Source organism: Patagioenas fasciata, chromosome 2, assembly GCF_037038585.1.
Source record: "Patagioenas fasciata isolate bPatFas1 chromosome 2, bPatFas1.hap1, whole genome shotgun sequence".
NCBI lineage: Eukaryota > Metazoa > Chordata > Aves > Columbiformes > Columbidae > Patagioenas > Patagioenas fasciata.
The window spans coordinates 29800896-29815368 of NC_092521.1; the positions used below are offsets into that span (position 1 = coordinate 29800896).

At 38.1% G+C, this 14473-nt stretch overlaps 1 protein-coding gene across 9 annotated transcripts in view; it reads right to left on the reverse strand.

The window, feature by feature from the left end:
* Nucleotides 1-14473, reverse strand: part of RALYL (RALY RNA binding protein like) — a 384238-nt gene that overhangs the window by 14117 nt on the left and 355648 nt on the right. For 7 of the 9 annotated variants that reach the window (XM_065832023.2, XM_065832022.2, XM_071803975.1 and 4 more), the window contains 2 exons: nucleotides 10837-10950; nucleotides 6235-6413 (listed from right to left, as the gene is read on the reverse strand). In XM_065832023.2, coding sequence (XP_065688095.1) covers nucleotides 6235-6413; nucleotides 10837-10950 — 293 coding nt within the window. Of the gene's footprint in view, nucleotides 1-6234; nucleotides 6414-8695; nucleotides 8829-10836; nucleotides 10951-14473 lie in introns of those variants that run through there. The other 2 variants (XM_071803976.1, XM_071803978.1) reach the window with 2 other exon arrangements.

The following is a 14473-nucleotide window of genomic DNA, read 5'->3' on the forward strand; positions in this document are numbered from 1 at the left end:
TATTATGTAGTAAGTCAGGAGTAACCTGTTTAAAACCCTGACCACCACTTAGGAAGCCTTCCTCTGAGAAATTTTCCAATGGCTCATACAACAGCATGTGAACAACAAACACGTCTACTGTGCTGTTGCGTATCTTAAATATAACAAAAGGGCATGTCAGAAAGTTTCTTACAATTTTTGATTTCATGACATGCTTTTATTACTTTCTCTATTTTCTCAGTCACAGGTTATTAGATTTACTGCAGTTTTGGAAGGCACAACACATTAGTATCTGTCGGGTATGCTGCCCCTAATGACTTCCTTAGCTTGCTCAAGTACAAACATCTTGCACTGATATTTATCAAGTGAACACAATCTCTTACCTATTCATTTGTCTCAGGAGTTAAGAGCTTCATGTTTTCCCTGGTACTGAAAACAAAATTTCAATGAAGTCTAAAATGTTCAGTGCATCAAAAAGATGAAATTTTGCTTGGTCTCAATGATATTTAAAGTAATCTAAATAAGATGTCTGGCACAACATCACTATGGCCATTGCCATTAATTAGAACTTCTGTCCGTTTTTTCTAAGTAGTACTCTCTATAAGTGCACTCAGCAAGCTGCAAATTGTCATGGTAGCTATTGATCTTGTTGACATGCCTAATCAGCCTAATTCTGCTGATAATAGAAGAGTCAGTCTGGTCTGCCCTGATGCTATTGACAGAAGAAAAAGTATATAAAAGGAAAATTAAAAATCCAGTTTGATTATTATAATACATTAAGTACTATCAATCCTTTCACATAGTCACATATTTGATCAGTCTTGCTATTTGAGTTAGGCAAATTTTTTCTTGAACTATCTGATATAGACAGAAAACATGCAGTGCAAAGGTGGAGAAAAGGACAAGAGTAAGAAATGTAATATCCTTGAGAGGTAAATGTAACTGAAATATACTCAATAGAAAGAGAACTGTAATTGTTGTTGAAATAACTGCATAAATCTACATTGTAACCAGAACTGGGCCTTACACTGTCTCTGTACCTTTTGTTTCTGATATAATTTAATAAAAATGCCTCTCAAGACAGCTCATTAAAGGTGACTCATTATTGTGGAACTCCCACCTAATGCTTGTGTGGCTTAATTATTTTTAGCATCACTACATAAGCATAAAAACACAATGCTGTGACTGTGAATATATCCTTCAAATTCCAACCCAGCACTAACCAGAGTCTGATCTGAGTTACAACACCATAAATCTATTGTATTTGAAATCAGAAAACTCTGTTTGCTCTACTGAATGCTTAACTACTGAACCACTGCTGTGTTATCACTGTTGTAGTTATTTATTGTGAAAGACTGACAGTTTGATAGAAACTATTATTCTTAGGCAATGTAATAGAGACATGAGTGTTTCTGTATAACTCATTGCAATTAATTAATTTGTTGATATTTTATTAAGTGTTGGACAATTTTTTTTTTTTTTCAAAATCTCTAGTACTTCAGGCTTTCAGCTAATTAATTGGATGCCACCTTTGTTATTTACAAGGGGATCGCAATAATAAGTTATAGTTCATTTTGAGCCAGTGCTTCCTCCATGATCGATTAGAGCCATTTGAAACAAATTCAGAGGAGTTATATGAGATTCTCTAGGCCTGCACTGGGTTGTCCAGCCACTAAATGAGCAGAGTAAGGAAACCACCACACATGCTAATTCAGAAATGCTTTTCCTGCATTCTCTCAGCAGTGCCACACACTGCTAACGCTATTTCTGGTAAGCAGAAGGAGCTTGTTCTAGCAGTGCTGAGGCCAAGCTGCTTCTCAAATATCAAAATGTGTGTTGTATGGTGCTGCAAAGGTGACTCTTCTGCTCTCTGCTGTGCAGCCACAGGAATAAGAGGAGGTTACTGGCTTTCCTTCCCACTCCTTACAATTAAAAGCCGTGGCAGCCACCTGAAAACTGCTGGATATCACTGATGACTTGTGGCCTGTGGTTCCCATGATTTATGACCTGTTTGTGACTTGTGTGTGAGGTGAATTTAGTAAACATAAAGATCTTTCTTCCTAGGAGCTTGTTTTCCTTAAGCTGAGATGGGAAGCTGCAAATGTGTGCTGCTTTCTTCACAGAGCAGTTGAGGGACAGTTTGCATTAAAAGCAGTGATAATGGATGTGTGCTCCGTAGGAGGGAACACAAAGATTTTTAATTCACTGCAACTAGAAGCTGTTCAATGCAAGAAAGCCTGACTCATGGGTCCAGTAAAATCTGGGATAAGATTTTTTTTGTTTTTAATTTAAAAGGAGCAAAGGAAACAGACTTGAAGTTTCCATCCTCTCCAGCTATCTCTGATGATCAGTTAAGTGAGATGAGTGGCAGAGTAAGCTCAGGATTTACATTCTAAGTTCATTATATATATATATATATATACATACATACATATATATATATATACACACACATATAGCTACAATGTTTTGTCACATGCCCTTGTACAAGGGGCAGTGGAAGGCTACCATATAAGAGCAGATGGGTGAGAAGCATATGACACTCTTCACAGAGCAAGATGAAGTCAGCTTTTTGACTCAGTCTCTCCTAGCGTATTCATACATAGCTAGATCATATATCTGAAACCATCATTTAAACAAGTTCTCAGTAGGTCGACGCAGCAAAAGTCTTTGGGGATTGTTCTAAAAACATTCCCAAGCTGGAGTGTCTGCAGCACTGTAGACACTGAGACACGTTTGTGGGCAAACAGTTGGTACAAAAGGAAACTTTCCCAATGGGGGATGTTTGATGACTGTAGCAGATACTTCAAATGCACCATGTCTTGAATTAGAGTTCAGATGGGCAATCAAGTTATTGTGGCATAAAACTTTTTCACACTTCAGCTGAGCCATAATGACTATTTGTGGGTGTGTCTTTAGTCCATAGAAAATAACAATGCCGGGAAGAACAACATCCTGATCTAAATGGTAGGTGAAGGTGTGCAGCTGTTGAATGTGATGTGGTTTTGTGTGTGCAGCCAGGCAGGTAAATGAAGAGGCTAAAACCTCCTTAAATCCATGCCTGACTTAACTCAGACTGCAGGCTAAACTACTTAGCGTTTCTTTACAGTTGGTCTAGGCTGAAGGCAGGCATGAGGACTGCTGCCATCACTCAGTTAATGTGCAGTAACCTGTTCCTCCAAATAGACAGCGTGTGAATTCAGAGAACTGATCCTACCACCTAAACCCACAACATACATCCTGCGTAGTCACTTCCTTTGCAAGTCAGAAATAGAGAAAGAAATATAGTTTTGAGTCCTCTTGGCCAAAGATGCAGATCCACATACACAGATTCAGAGGTTCCATTCTGGCAGCAGCTGGACTCTGGCAGTGAGTCTGTCCTTTCTGAACCCTTCCCTTTACTGCAAGGCTTAAGGCTGGTCACAGGGGAAACAAAAAAGAGACAACAATATCGTGTTCATCAAAAAGAGCCCTGCAGCAGGTTATTGGCAAATGGCTTGGCAAGAAATTTATAGCTAAATATGAAGCACTGCAAAAAAAGGTTAAGATCTAAATTTAAGTCATACTTCTCTCTCCTTTTAATAATATTTTTCAGACTAGTCGACCCACAATCAATTTTTGGTGCTGAATTGGCTTCAGAACATTAGCTATGCCCATTTCAAAAGTTTTTCTATTTGCTCTGCTGCTTCTAGTGATGAAAGAAAATTTTTTCTTTTTCATCATTGTCCTAAATCCCTTCAGATTTATATTTGGAAAAGATTATAGATTTCAATAAAAAATGCCTTTTGGATGGGTATTTCTGATTCTGAGTCCAAGGTTATGTTTTTCCACATGGCAAGTTTGTGCTAATTGTTTCACATCTAACACTTTTCATGCTTAAAACTCTTTTTTTTTTTTTTCCCTGCAAATGCATTGTAACTGGCTCCATTAAAAAATGACACATTTGCTATTAGTCAGCTCTTTTTCCTAAATAGCTAAGTTTTCATAAAACAGGAGAAGAACCTGTTAGGACTTCTTGTTTTATAATAAACTTATCTATCTACTTTGCCTTTGACAAAACACAGCCAGATAGCAGGGCACAGAACTGGTAGAAGAAGACTGAAATCCCAAGCATTCCTACCTCCTACCAGAGTTTTCACTATGGATTTGATAGTATTCATATTGACTTTCCAGTTATATGGCTACCAGTAATCAGAGTAGAAAGTAAAACTTATAGGAATTGGCCATTATATCTACATAAATATACGTAAGTATAAGTGAAAAATAGACTAAATTAAAATATGCATCATAAACTACCAGCTTCATATTATAACACTGGCTGTTACTGTTGAGTGTTTGGGTAAGACCTGTAAAGGAAAGATGTACAGTTCAATTTATAATTGCCTCTCCATGGCAAACACCCATTGCCTGAGATTTCTTTGAAGTAATCTTTTGTAGAGCAATCCTTTATCCCATCCGTAGCAGTTTTACATTCACTGATCTCCCTAGGCTTTGCAAAAGAAAGAAATGTTATTATCCCATTGTAGCAGGGAGGAAAACTAAGGTGAAGTGGCTTCTTCCAAAGCTTAAGGAAAATGGCAAGTGAGGATGAAAAGCATGAAGATTTTACATCAGTGGCAATATTGGCTCTGAGATTTAAAGTCTACAATACTTCCAGCTTCTTGGCTAAAGGGTCCCAGTGTCTGGGAAGGTGGGAGACATGAGGCAGCCTGTCTTTGGAGCTCTGTCTGCAACATGCTGCACTTTAACTAATGTCATCACAAGCTTTTTAACTTGGAAGCAGGGGTGTGCAAATGTGGCTGTGCTGATTCCAGACTTTCACTGCTAATGAAGTCTTCCTGTGCTGCTTGCTTGTCACAAAATTTCCTGCTTAGGTCTTTGCTAGATGAAAAATTTCTTCTACATCATGCTTCATTATATAGTGTAGGTACATGCTAAATATGCCACACTCACTGGGTGAAATGACAGCACTGAACAATCAGATGCTAATATACTGTACATTAACTTCCCCACTTAGTGTCTGCAGCAGGGAGTCTGACACCTAATTAGTGCAAAACCCACCAGTCTTGCTAAACTGTAGTAACCCCTATTGCTAATATCACTTCAGCTGTTCAGGTATTAGCCGTGGTGGAATATTATATTTACAACTATTTATTCATTAAAAAATTTCCACTTCCTACACATTTGGAGTGACAACTGACAAGCTGACAGAGGTCCCTCATATCTGTACAAGAGAATATGTTCCATCTGTTCTATATGGCATGTTAAAAGATGGGGGATCCAGGTTGTAGTAGATTCTCCTGGGCATAATGCTGTTCAGGATTTATAAATTCAAGAGGGCCATGTGCTGGCTAAAGGGACACTGACCCTCAAATTAGCAGTAAGTTTAAATTACGTCTGCAGTAAGCAGTACAAAACACTGCTTATTATCATGCCCCGTTACTCCAGACTTGGTGTTGGCTCAACTGTGTCCATTGCTGACTGACTTCTGTTGGCATCACTGAATGATTTTTGCAGTGGAGATGTGATTAAGTGTGTGCTAAAACGCAAACAAGGACAGTGACACTGAGCAACAGAAGTGATGCCTGCTCGAAGTGAAAGAATATGAAATCTGGGAAGAGAGGGAGGGTATTATAGAGTCTAAAATGATGTGGCTGATCAATTCTTACTAGGAATTTAGAAAAATGTATAAATCTGACTTTCAAAATAATTTTTAATGTTTTTCTAGAGGAACCTAGAAGTTTAACAACATGATGAACATTTCATTAATTGTACAGGCTCAGGCTGAAAACCCAAACATCTTAGCTGAACATTTCTTAGGGAAAAAAATCCTTCCACAACAAAAAAATCTATAGCTGCCAACACAGTCTGCAGAAGATGCACATGTTTACTCATGAGAAAGTTGTCCATTCTAGAATCTTATTTGATTTAGATATGCTTCAGTTAGGAAAACATTTGCTTTTTTTTTTTTTTTCCCCCCTCTTCTACATTTCATTAAGTGTAAAATAATAAATGTAAACCAATTTAAAGTACATTTCCTTTTCTTTCTAAAATCACCAAGTGTAGTAAAAATATATATTTTCTTGTTTATCTTCAGAGGGCCCTATGCTTAATTGGTACTAGAGTATATGAAGCATAAAGGACTAGGCACTAGTTACAGAACATGACAATGCTGCTGCGAGCTTTTTTTGCTAACCCAGATTGTTGGTTCTCTGTAGCACCTGTATAGACAGACATGGCATGGTTATTCCTTACCAGCTCATTGCTGCCATCCTCATCAAAATCCTCCTCTATCCCATCAGTCATCTCTTCTCCATCCCCATCTGCATCTGGCCCTCCTTCAATTGGCTCTTCTGTAGAGTTATCTGCATTCTCTGATATGCATTCTTCTTGAATCAAATCAGCATTATCTTCCATTTGTTTCTTTTGAGCTTCTGTAAGGAAAACATACTCTATAGAGATTCAGTAGCCTTCCCTATTGGTGGCAAAGTGCTCTGAGGAGGAAACCTAAACTTCCCATCTCCAGATGAGCTAGCTTTGTAAAAATCACTGTATTAATATCTACAAGGCAAATATGATCAAAACTCTTGTTTTCAAAAATTAATGCATAAATCAACAACAGTACCAACACACATCTATGCCATGCAGTGGACGAAGGTTTGATTTACCAGCAGATCCAGCTTTTTGATATTCTGGACTTTACCTTGGGAATCCAAGTGGCAAAGCCACCATATATTTACTTATCTGCAACCAATAAGAAGTGCATAAATCTCTATGCTCTGAGAAGCAGAAGGCTGTTAATTTCCAATAAGTGAACAAGGATTTGCATAAATTTGCTGTGAATAATCAACAAATCCTTCTAGACATCCAAACATACTTTTTATGGAGTAAAATAACAGTTTCTCCCCATTTGTATAATGTGCCACAGTAACTGGAGAATGTCCCCCTCCAGTTACCCAAATAGAGGGTTTCCTATAATTTCTCCAAAGTGGTGAAAAGAAAGACCATTTCCATGGAGGCCCAGAGGATCTGTTCTGGTTGACTTAGTGCAGAAAGTTGCATTGTTGTGATTATTCGTTGCAAGACTCCTGGATCTGTTGAGGAATTTCATCCAGCCAGCAGAAACCCAGAGGAGGATTTAGGGAAGAATGACAGACAGAATGGCCAGAAGAGTGGTTGGAGGAATCAGTCTTATTCGTATGCACATCAGGAGCTTAGATGAAAAGCTTTATGTACTCGAAGTGAATGTGAGTCAGACAATTGCTTGCATGTAGCAGGAATACCAACATCTTTTCAGGTGACAATGCTCATCAATGATCAAATTTCTAGAACAAAACCACTCTTTTTTTGTTAGATTGGCTGTTCTGTAACACTAGTAGTGCATCATTTATCTTGTTGGAGAGCCAATGAATCTGCAGATTGCTTGTGAAGCTCTATATTTTTCAGCTCTATGAATACATAATTATTTTACTATAAATTATTTTGAGCTGCATATAATAGTCAAATTTGCTCATACTTTTCTGTATCAGAGTCTTAAACAAAGAAATTTTTTTTTCTTCCACCTCTGCACATAGATTTTACAACTTACTTTCATCTTTTTAGTTTTTGTTAGTCTCTAGTCCTTCATTTTCATATTACTTTATTGAAGACATATAGCAATTAAGCTTTTCTCCCTTAGCCACGTAATTCCTCCAGTCACGCATATTAGTAGAAGACTTAAACCATGGCATGGTACTCTATAGAATATCATGTTAGTTATGTCATTGTGCTACTTGCCTTACTGTGCAAGAAAATGTGGATTGAACCTGCTGTGCCTACTATGTTTCGCCCCACCACCTTCTGCCTCAAACCGTTCTGAGATTAACCCAGCTGTGGCAGTGACAACTGAATCAACTTTGGCCAAGGAAGTGTTCTGAAATTATGGACTTGATGCATGTACCTGGGAAAACTTTTGGGATATAGCTGCTAAAATATTAGATCACTTACTTAATTGTCTGAATGAGAATGCAGATTAGATTCTTCAGAGGAGTCTAAAATACCAGCTTAGCATCTAAGTCTGTTGGGCTCTTTTGAGAAGCTAAACTTAAGATCCTACCTTTCAGCATCCACCTCTGATATTACACGGAAAATATTCTCCCGTAATAATTTTTCACATCAGAACAGCTTCTTATCCCTGGCTTCATGGTCCAGGTTTTTACAAATGAAGGAGCTATTCCTGCAGTTTCCCTATGTACAGGAAATCCTCTTATCTGTATTCCCCCAAATGTAGTGGTCAGGGGTTGATATTAGTAAAAGACAGAACATCAGCTCTTACTGTAAGGAATGTTTTCATGCAGCAGTAGAGCTGTAACCAATGTATGCACTGACCTTGTCCAGCTTGTCTGCTTAACCTATCACATTCCTCCCAATACATAGCTTTTAAGACTAATAGTTAAATATTCTTCATGAGAGTGATGCAAACAAACTCAAAAAAACAAAAGAGCAAGATGATAGCCTGATTTTTGTTTTGTGTAAAAGAGACAGATCCTCTCTCTCTCATCCCAGTCTTAGTGAGGTCACACCTTCTGGCAAAGGAAAGTAAGAAATAATATTGCCAAACCATAGAGTAGGAACAAAATCTTCTCACATATCATAAATGAAATAGTTCATCTACCAATCTAGCTTGATATTACACAAATCTTTTAGCTGAGGAAGGGATCATCTGCAGACTAATCACCCAGGCTGCATTACCCTCTTCATCTGCTCATGAGACCTAAATGGGGATCCAGGTTTACTGGTATCTCTGAGGTGTTGTCTTCTCCTCACACCTTCCAATGGGAGGCAAGGAATATGGGGGATGGGTTTTGCACCTGACATTTTAAAGCATCAACAATTTGAAACTAGTTTTTAATCTCTGAGCATATTCATTACTTGTCTTCAAAAGGCATAACAGTATGATTCAATACAAGTCAACGTTTTCCTCTTTGAGCTGATTTCTATTTAAATGAGTTCACTACAGTCTTTTAGCAAAAGTGAAAATTGGATATCAAAGTACAATGACATGCAGGTTGTTTTGCATAGTAATGAATTTTATCTAAAAGCTCCCTGAAGTAGAGATACTCCATCTCAGAGCATTTCAGTACAGAAGTGATTCAGTGGAGTGCCTTGCAATTACATCTTCACTGATTATACCAACTTTTGTCTAACTTGCATAAAGTATAAAATAGAATATAATGAATACATATTGTGTACAGTTCTCCTGAAAGGGATAATCACACTCTATACTAATGGTTTACCTTAGACTTGGAAAAAAACATTCTGATTATTTTGTGGGGTAAACTCTAACAGCTGAGGGATTCGTCCTTGTCCATCAACTTAGAAAATGATCGTAAATACAACATAGTTCTTTTTTAAAGAGCTTTTTTTAAAAAAAAAAAAGTTAACCACAAAATATTTTTACTGTAGTGTTCTACCATAGGAAGACACTAATTAGAGTTATTTCTGAATGCTAGCAGAAAATTCTGGGTTTATAGAGATACTCCTGCAACAGATCAACAAACAGGGCAGGCACAGGAGGGATCCAGATCTGAATATCTGTTTTTCCTGTGTCAGGTTCATGAACCTCAACTGCTAATTCCCACCAATATTTTAGATAGTCTGGATGGAGTTTTCTTTATGTGTCCTGTTGGGCCTTTCTGGCTTCACGTAACTGATCTGAGTTAGGCAAGGGACAGAAATCTGAGTGCTCAGACACCCAGGCAGCTGCAGATTCTGAGGCAGAGTTTCTTTCGCACATTTCACATGAAAGGTATAAAAATTTTTCTTCAGAGATTGAAGGGAAAGAAAAAAAGGAACATTGAGATTTTCCACGAGATAAGGCTTCCATTTCCCTGCTGGCTCTCATCAAATCAGCTCAATAGTACACAGCTCCTGTACAGAGATATATCATGTAATTTATAAGGAAATAGCCAAGCAAATACCATAGACAGTGTTAAGAACTGAGTTTGTTTTCTATATATACCATGGTGAAAATACAACCTTATAAATCCCTTATAACTGCTCAGCATGGCTTTAAACTGCTGCCAGGTGAGATCATTCAGCTAACAAAATGATCACTGCAATGACAGAAATAAAGACCTTGATTAAATTAAAAAGTAATTTTGGATTTTGACATTCCTAAAATGGGACTCAAAATAAAACACTTAAAGCCAGAGAAAAGCTGAACTAGAATTGCAGTCATTTTTACAGAGATGCCACAGCTTCACACAGTAGCTTAGCCTGGAATGGATCTCTGGACTCTTCAAATCCAACCTCTCCTCAAAGCAGTGCCAAACTCAAAGTTTGGTCCAGGTCCAAGAGGCCTTGCCCCAATGAGTTTTGAATGTCTCCAAGGATGGAGCTACTACAGCCTCTCTGGGCAACCCACTGGACTGCTTAGTTGCACCTCGTTTCCTTAGATCAAACAGGTATTTCTCTCGTTGCAACTTGTGACTATGGCCTATTGCACAGCTAATAATTCCTGAGACAGACCATCTAATAATTCTTAATGTGGATAGCACAAGCATCCCCAAGGTCAACATCCTCTAACTTAATTGTGTCTAGTCGAATTTTTAGCGATGTTTTGTTTCCAGAACATCTAGTAAGAATATATTTTTTTTCCTTACAGCATAGTAAACAATTCTTGAAATGATGTTGCACGCTCTGTGGAGAATAGTCATTTATCGTCCCAATAGTTCTACCTGAGAATTAATTTACCTTGTTTCAGGCCTCCATTATGTAGCAAAATTTCTGGAAGGTTTCTGTTCTCTCTGGTCTGTCTCCTTGACTGACAACTAGATTCTAATTTATTTCATTTGACTATAAATTGCTTTCACCTACCTGCTTCAGCTTTTTGCTGCTTTTCAATCTTTTCCAGTCTCCCTAGCAAGGAGTCAATTTTTGTTTTGATCTGGGTTAATTCCTTCTTGATTGTTTGCAACTCATCTGATTTCACTGTGGAAAGAGAGTAAAGATGCAAAACATGAAATAAACTATATTTACAGCCCCCCCAAGAACAAAACATGTGAGAGTCTAGTCTCTCACTTCTGTCAGTGTTTTTAGAGATGTAACTCTCAAAATGAACATTGTTAGTTAAAAATTCCAAATGCTAGGAAATCGCAAGATTCTAATTGCTAATGGCAAGAGGTTATGTGAGGTGTATTGCTCTGTAATAAGCATTGCGGGTGAAACATCTCAAGGGCATTCTTAGTAAATCCAAGTAACTTTTACAGAAAAACAGCCTGTAGTGAAAGAATGATTCAAATGTGACAGACAGTTCACAGTCTTGCAATGCTATTTTGCTGGACTATTTTGTAATAATAGAGAGAATAATAAAAAGATCCCTCGCAGTAGCAGTAGGTATTTTTCAACAAGAGTGAATGGTAACATAAATGCTAGTGCAGCCAGGAATTTAATGTTGTATTCTAGTCAACAACTTCATTGCAATATGCATTAAGTATTATTCTTCCAAAAGCTTTCAGTTCTGGCAATTTCTTCTACTTTGTCCCACTATGGATAACATATTAAACTATTTCTTTTTTATGATCACATCCAAGCATATGGAGGCAACACCTATAAATTAAGAGCTGGAGTTTCCAAATCTTTGTTGCATTGCATTACTCTTCATTTATGTTCATTACTGCACACTCATTGTCTAACATAAGAAAGAGAAACTGCTTTGGAGGTGTTTTGACTTCAGAAGAAACAGTACTGCATCACTCATGAATGACCTCATTATTATGACATTGTCATGACATGCTTTTATGCTCAGAAGATAGTCCAAACAAATCCACTGCTCTGTCTATGCTAGGATATCATGTTGAAAAGGCCAAAAGAAAATGGGAACCCCAAGCTAGTATAAGAATAAGGCCATTTATAAAGGTCAAGAGTATAAAAACACGGATGTCACCCCTGCAACTCTTGTAGGAAGAAATGGACCATCACCTTAAATTGTGAGGGAATAGCAATGGAAGAGCACTGAGCAGTATCCTTACTGTTGCTGAAGGAGGATGTTGTGTGTGTATCCAGAGCAATCAGAAAGCCCTTAGTGAGCCTGGGAAAAGGGATGTTCTGCCATGGAGAAGAACACGTTCCCTTTCTGTCCAAAAGGTCTCCTGGCTGCATCTTGCCACATCAGTCCCATTCATTCCCCCTTGTGCATGTATCTCATCATGGTGTTTCATGGGTATTTTTTATCAGACAGTCAAAATCTGATGATGAAGTGTGCAGACAAGCTACTGTCTGTGTCAGTGGTAGTAAATGAGTATGTGCTTGCATCAAAATCAGCCTTATTGCATACTTGGAGCACATTCACTGAGCTTGAAATCAAGGCATTTTATCTTAGAGTTTGAGTGATGTGCATTATAGTTAAAACAAGTCTGGTAAAGGTGGTAGGTTGCTATATGTGGTAATGAACTTGTTTAATCATGTACTTATATTGAGAAATTGCATATCTCACACTATTATAGGCTGAAACCTCTGATCTCATATTAAATTAATGGTATGACTTAGAGAACAGAGCTTAAAGGTAATATTTGCGATACACTTTTATATGCTATAAAGTATTTGATTTAATTATTCTGTATATTTGTAGAGCAAGGCCTTAAAATGTTCTTGGAGAAATAACAGTTCACTGTCCAGTCCTCCAGATCTGTAACAAAACATTAAGATTCTGACAACTGTATATTTAGAAGGTTACTGCTTCCCTCAGGGCAGTGGTTGGTCTGGGCTGGAGCAGCAAGGCAGTGCAGATTCCAGGATGAAATGGTGTGAATCTGTTCAATGGGAAATGCCAAGTGTCTGCAGCAACCCACATTCAAGCCGGCTGGCAACAGACCCTGTGCAGCTGAGCTGTTGGGTTAGAGGTGCTCCCTTGACTGGCAAACAGCTGGCTTGACCAAGGCTAAAAGGTCAGAAGTCAGAAGTGATACCACAAGGACCCAGTGATATTTGTTCTAAAAAGCAAAGGAGAAAATGTTTGCACTTCTGAATTTGGTAAGGAAACAGGCAAATATGTAGGGTTACTGTTCAACTCAGGTCAAAGCCTCTGCTTCACAGGGGCTTCCCTGTGGTGTCTCAGTGAGAAATCAGTTTGGGAAGAAGACTGCACTAGAGGGAACACAGACACAAAAGTGAAGATTCCATAGCAAACAAAGATGTTGTAAACAACTGAGGAGCTTTATTGCTACCTTGGAAAATACTCCTGTGCCAAAACTATTTCCTCAAGCTTTGGTCAGTGAATCTGCAACGTATCATTCATAGGTAGTGAGGTGATTCCATCATACACTGCAAGCTAATAATAAAAAGGACCGAAAGAAAAAAAGGGAAAGATTTTTCAACAAATTTGCACTAGTTCTAAATTTCCACCCTGCTTTCAACGTTGCTATACTGCAGTTATTCGAGTTGCTCATTGTGTTAATTTGCAATGAATTATACAAATCTTAAAAGTCATTCTCCTAGACAAATTCCACTCTCAGTTATATTGTACTGGGTATTTCTGTAGTGAACAGCAATTACTAAAGACAACTTATGAAGGGTCCTGATGAACAACAAGCCAGCAAGGCACCTTGTGATAAAGAAGACCATCAGCATCCTGGGCTGCACTAGGAGGAGTGTTGACAGCAGATTGGGGGAGATGATCCTTTTCCTCTACTCAGCACTGGTGAGGACACATCTGAAGTACTGTGTTCAGTTCTGGGCTTTCCAGTACAAGAGGGAATGAACACAAAGCCAGAGTCTTCTCTGTAATGCCCACTAACACATCAAAGACCATTCACATGAATTAAAGCACATGAAATTCCATCTAAACACAAGAAAAAGCTTTTTTTTTTTTTTTCCTCTGAGGATGGCCAAACACTTGAACACCCAGCCCAGAGAGGCTGTGGAGTGTCCATCCTTGGAGATATTCAAATGCCATCTGGACACCATCCTGGAAAGCTCCTCTGGTCCCTTCCAACCTCAGTTCTTCTGTGATTCTGTGGTATAGAGCTCGGGAAGAACTTAAGGCTTTTAAAGTGAAGTACTATGACAATGACAAAATGTGAAGTCTGTAAATACTCTACTTCAGGTGCCCTGCTTTGAGTATATAAATTCTTCTTTAACACGTCACAGATTTTTTTTAATTGATCTCAGGCAAGAAATAAAGCAGTTGACAAACATGAAATGAGAGCTGCATGTGTCCAAAATATCTGTTCATCTGCTTTTGAGAAAAAAAGTACCTTACTGCCTTTTTTTCTTTTTTTTCCTATTAGCAGATAAGCAAAGGCTAGAAGGTGACAGAAATATATGCATTCAAAGGGAAAGAAATTACTAACGAAACTCCTCCAGCATTGGCACCCAAATGGCTAAATGGTTAAATGGCTTCAACAACTTTGGTGGAAAAGATTAAATAAACAGATGAAATTTGCTGATGGCATGCAACTGGAAAGTATAATCTATTCAGAGTGAACTGGAACAGGAGGAGGAATCAGGTGATTTT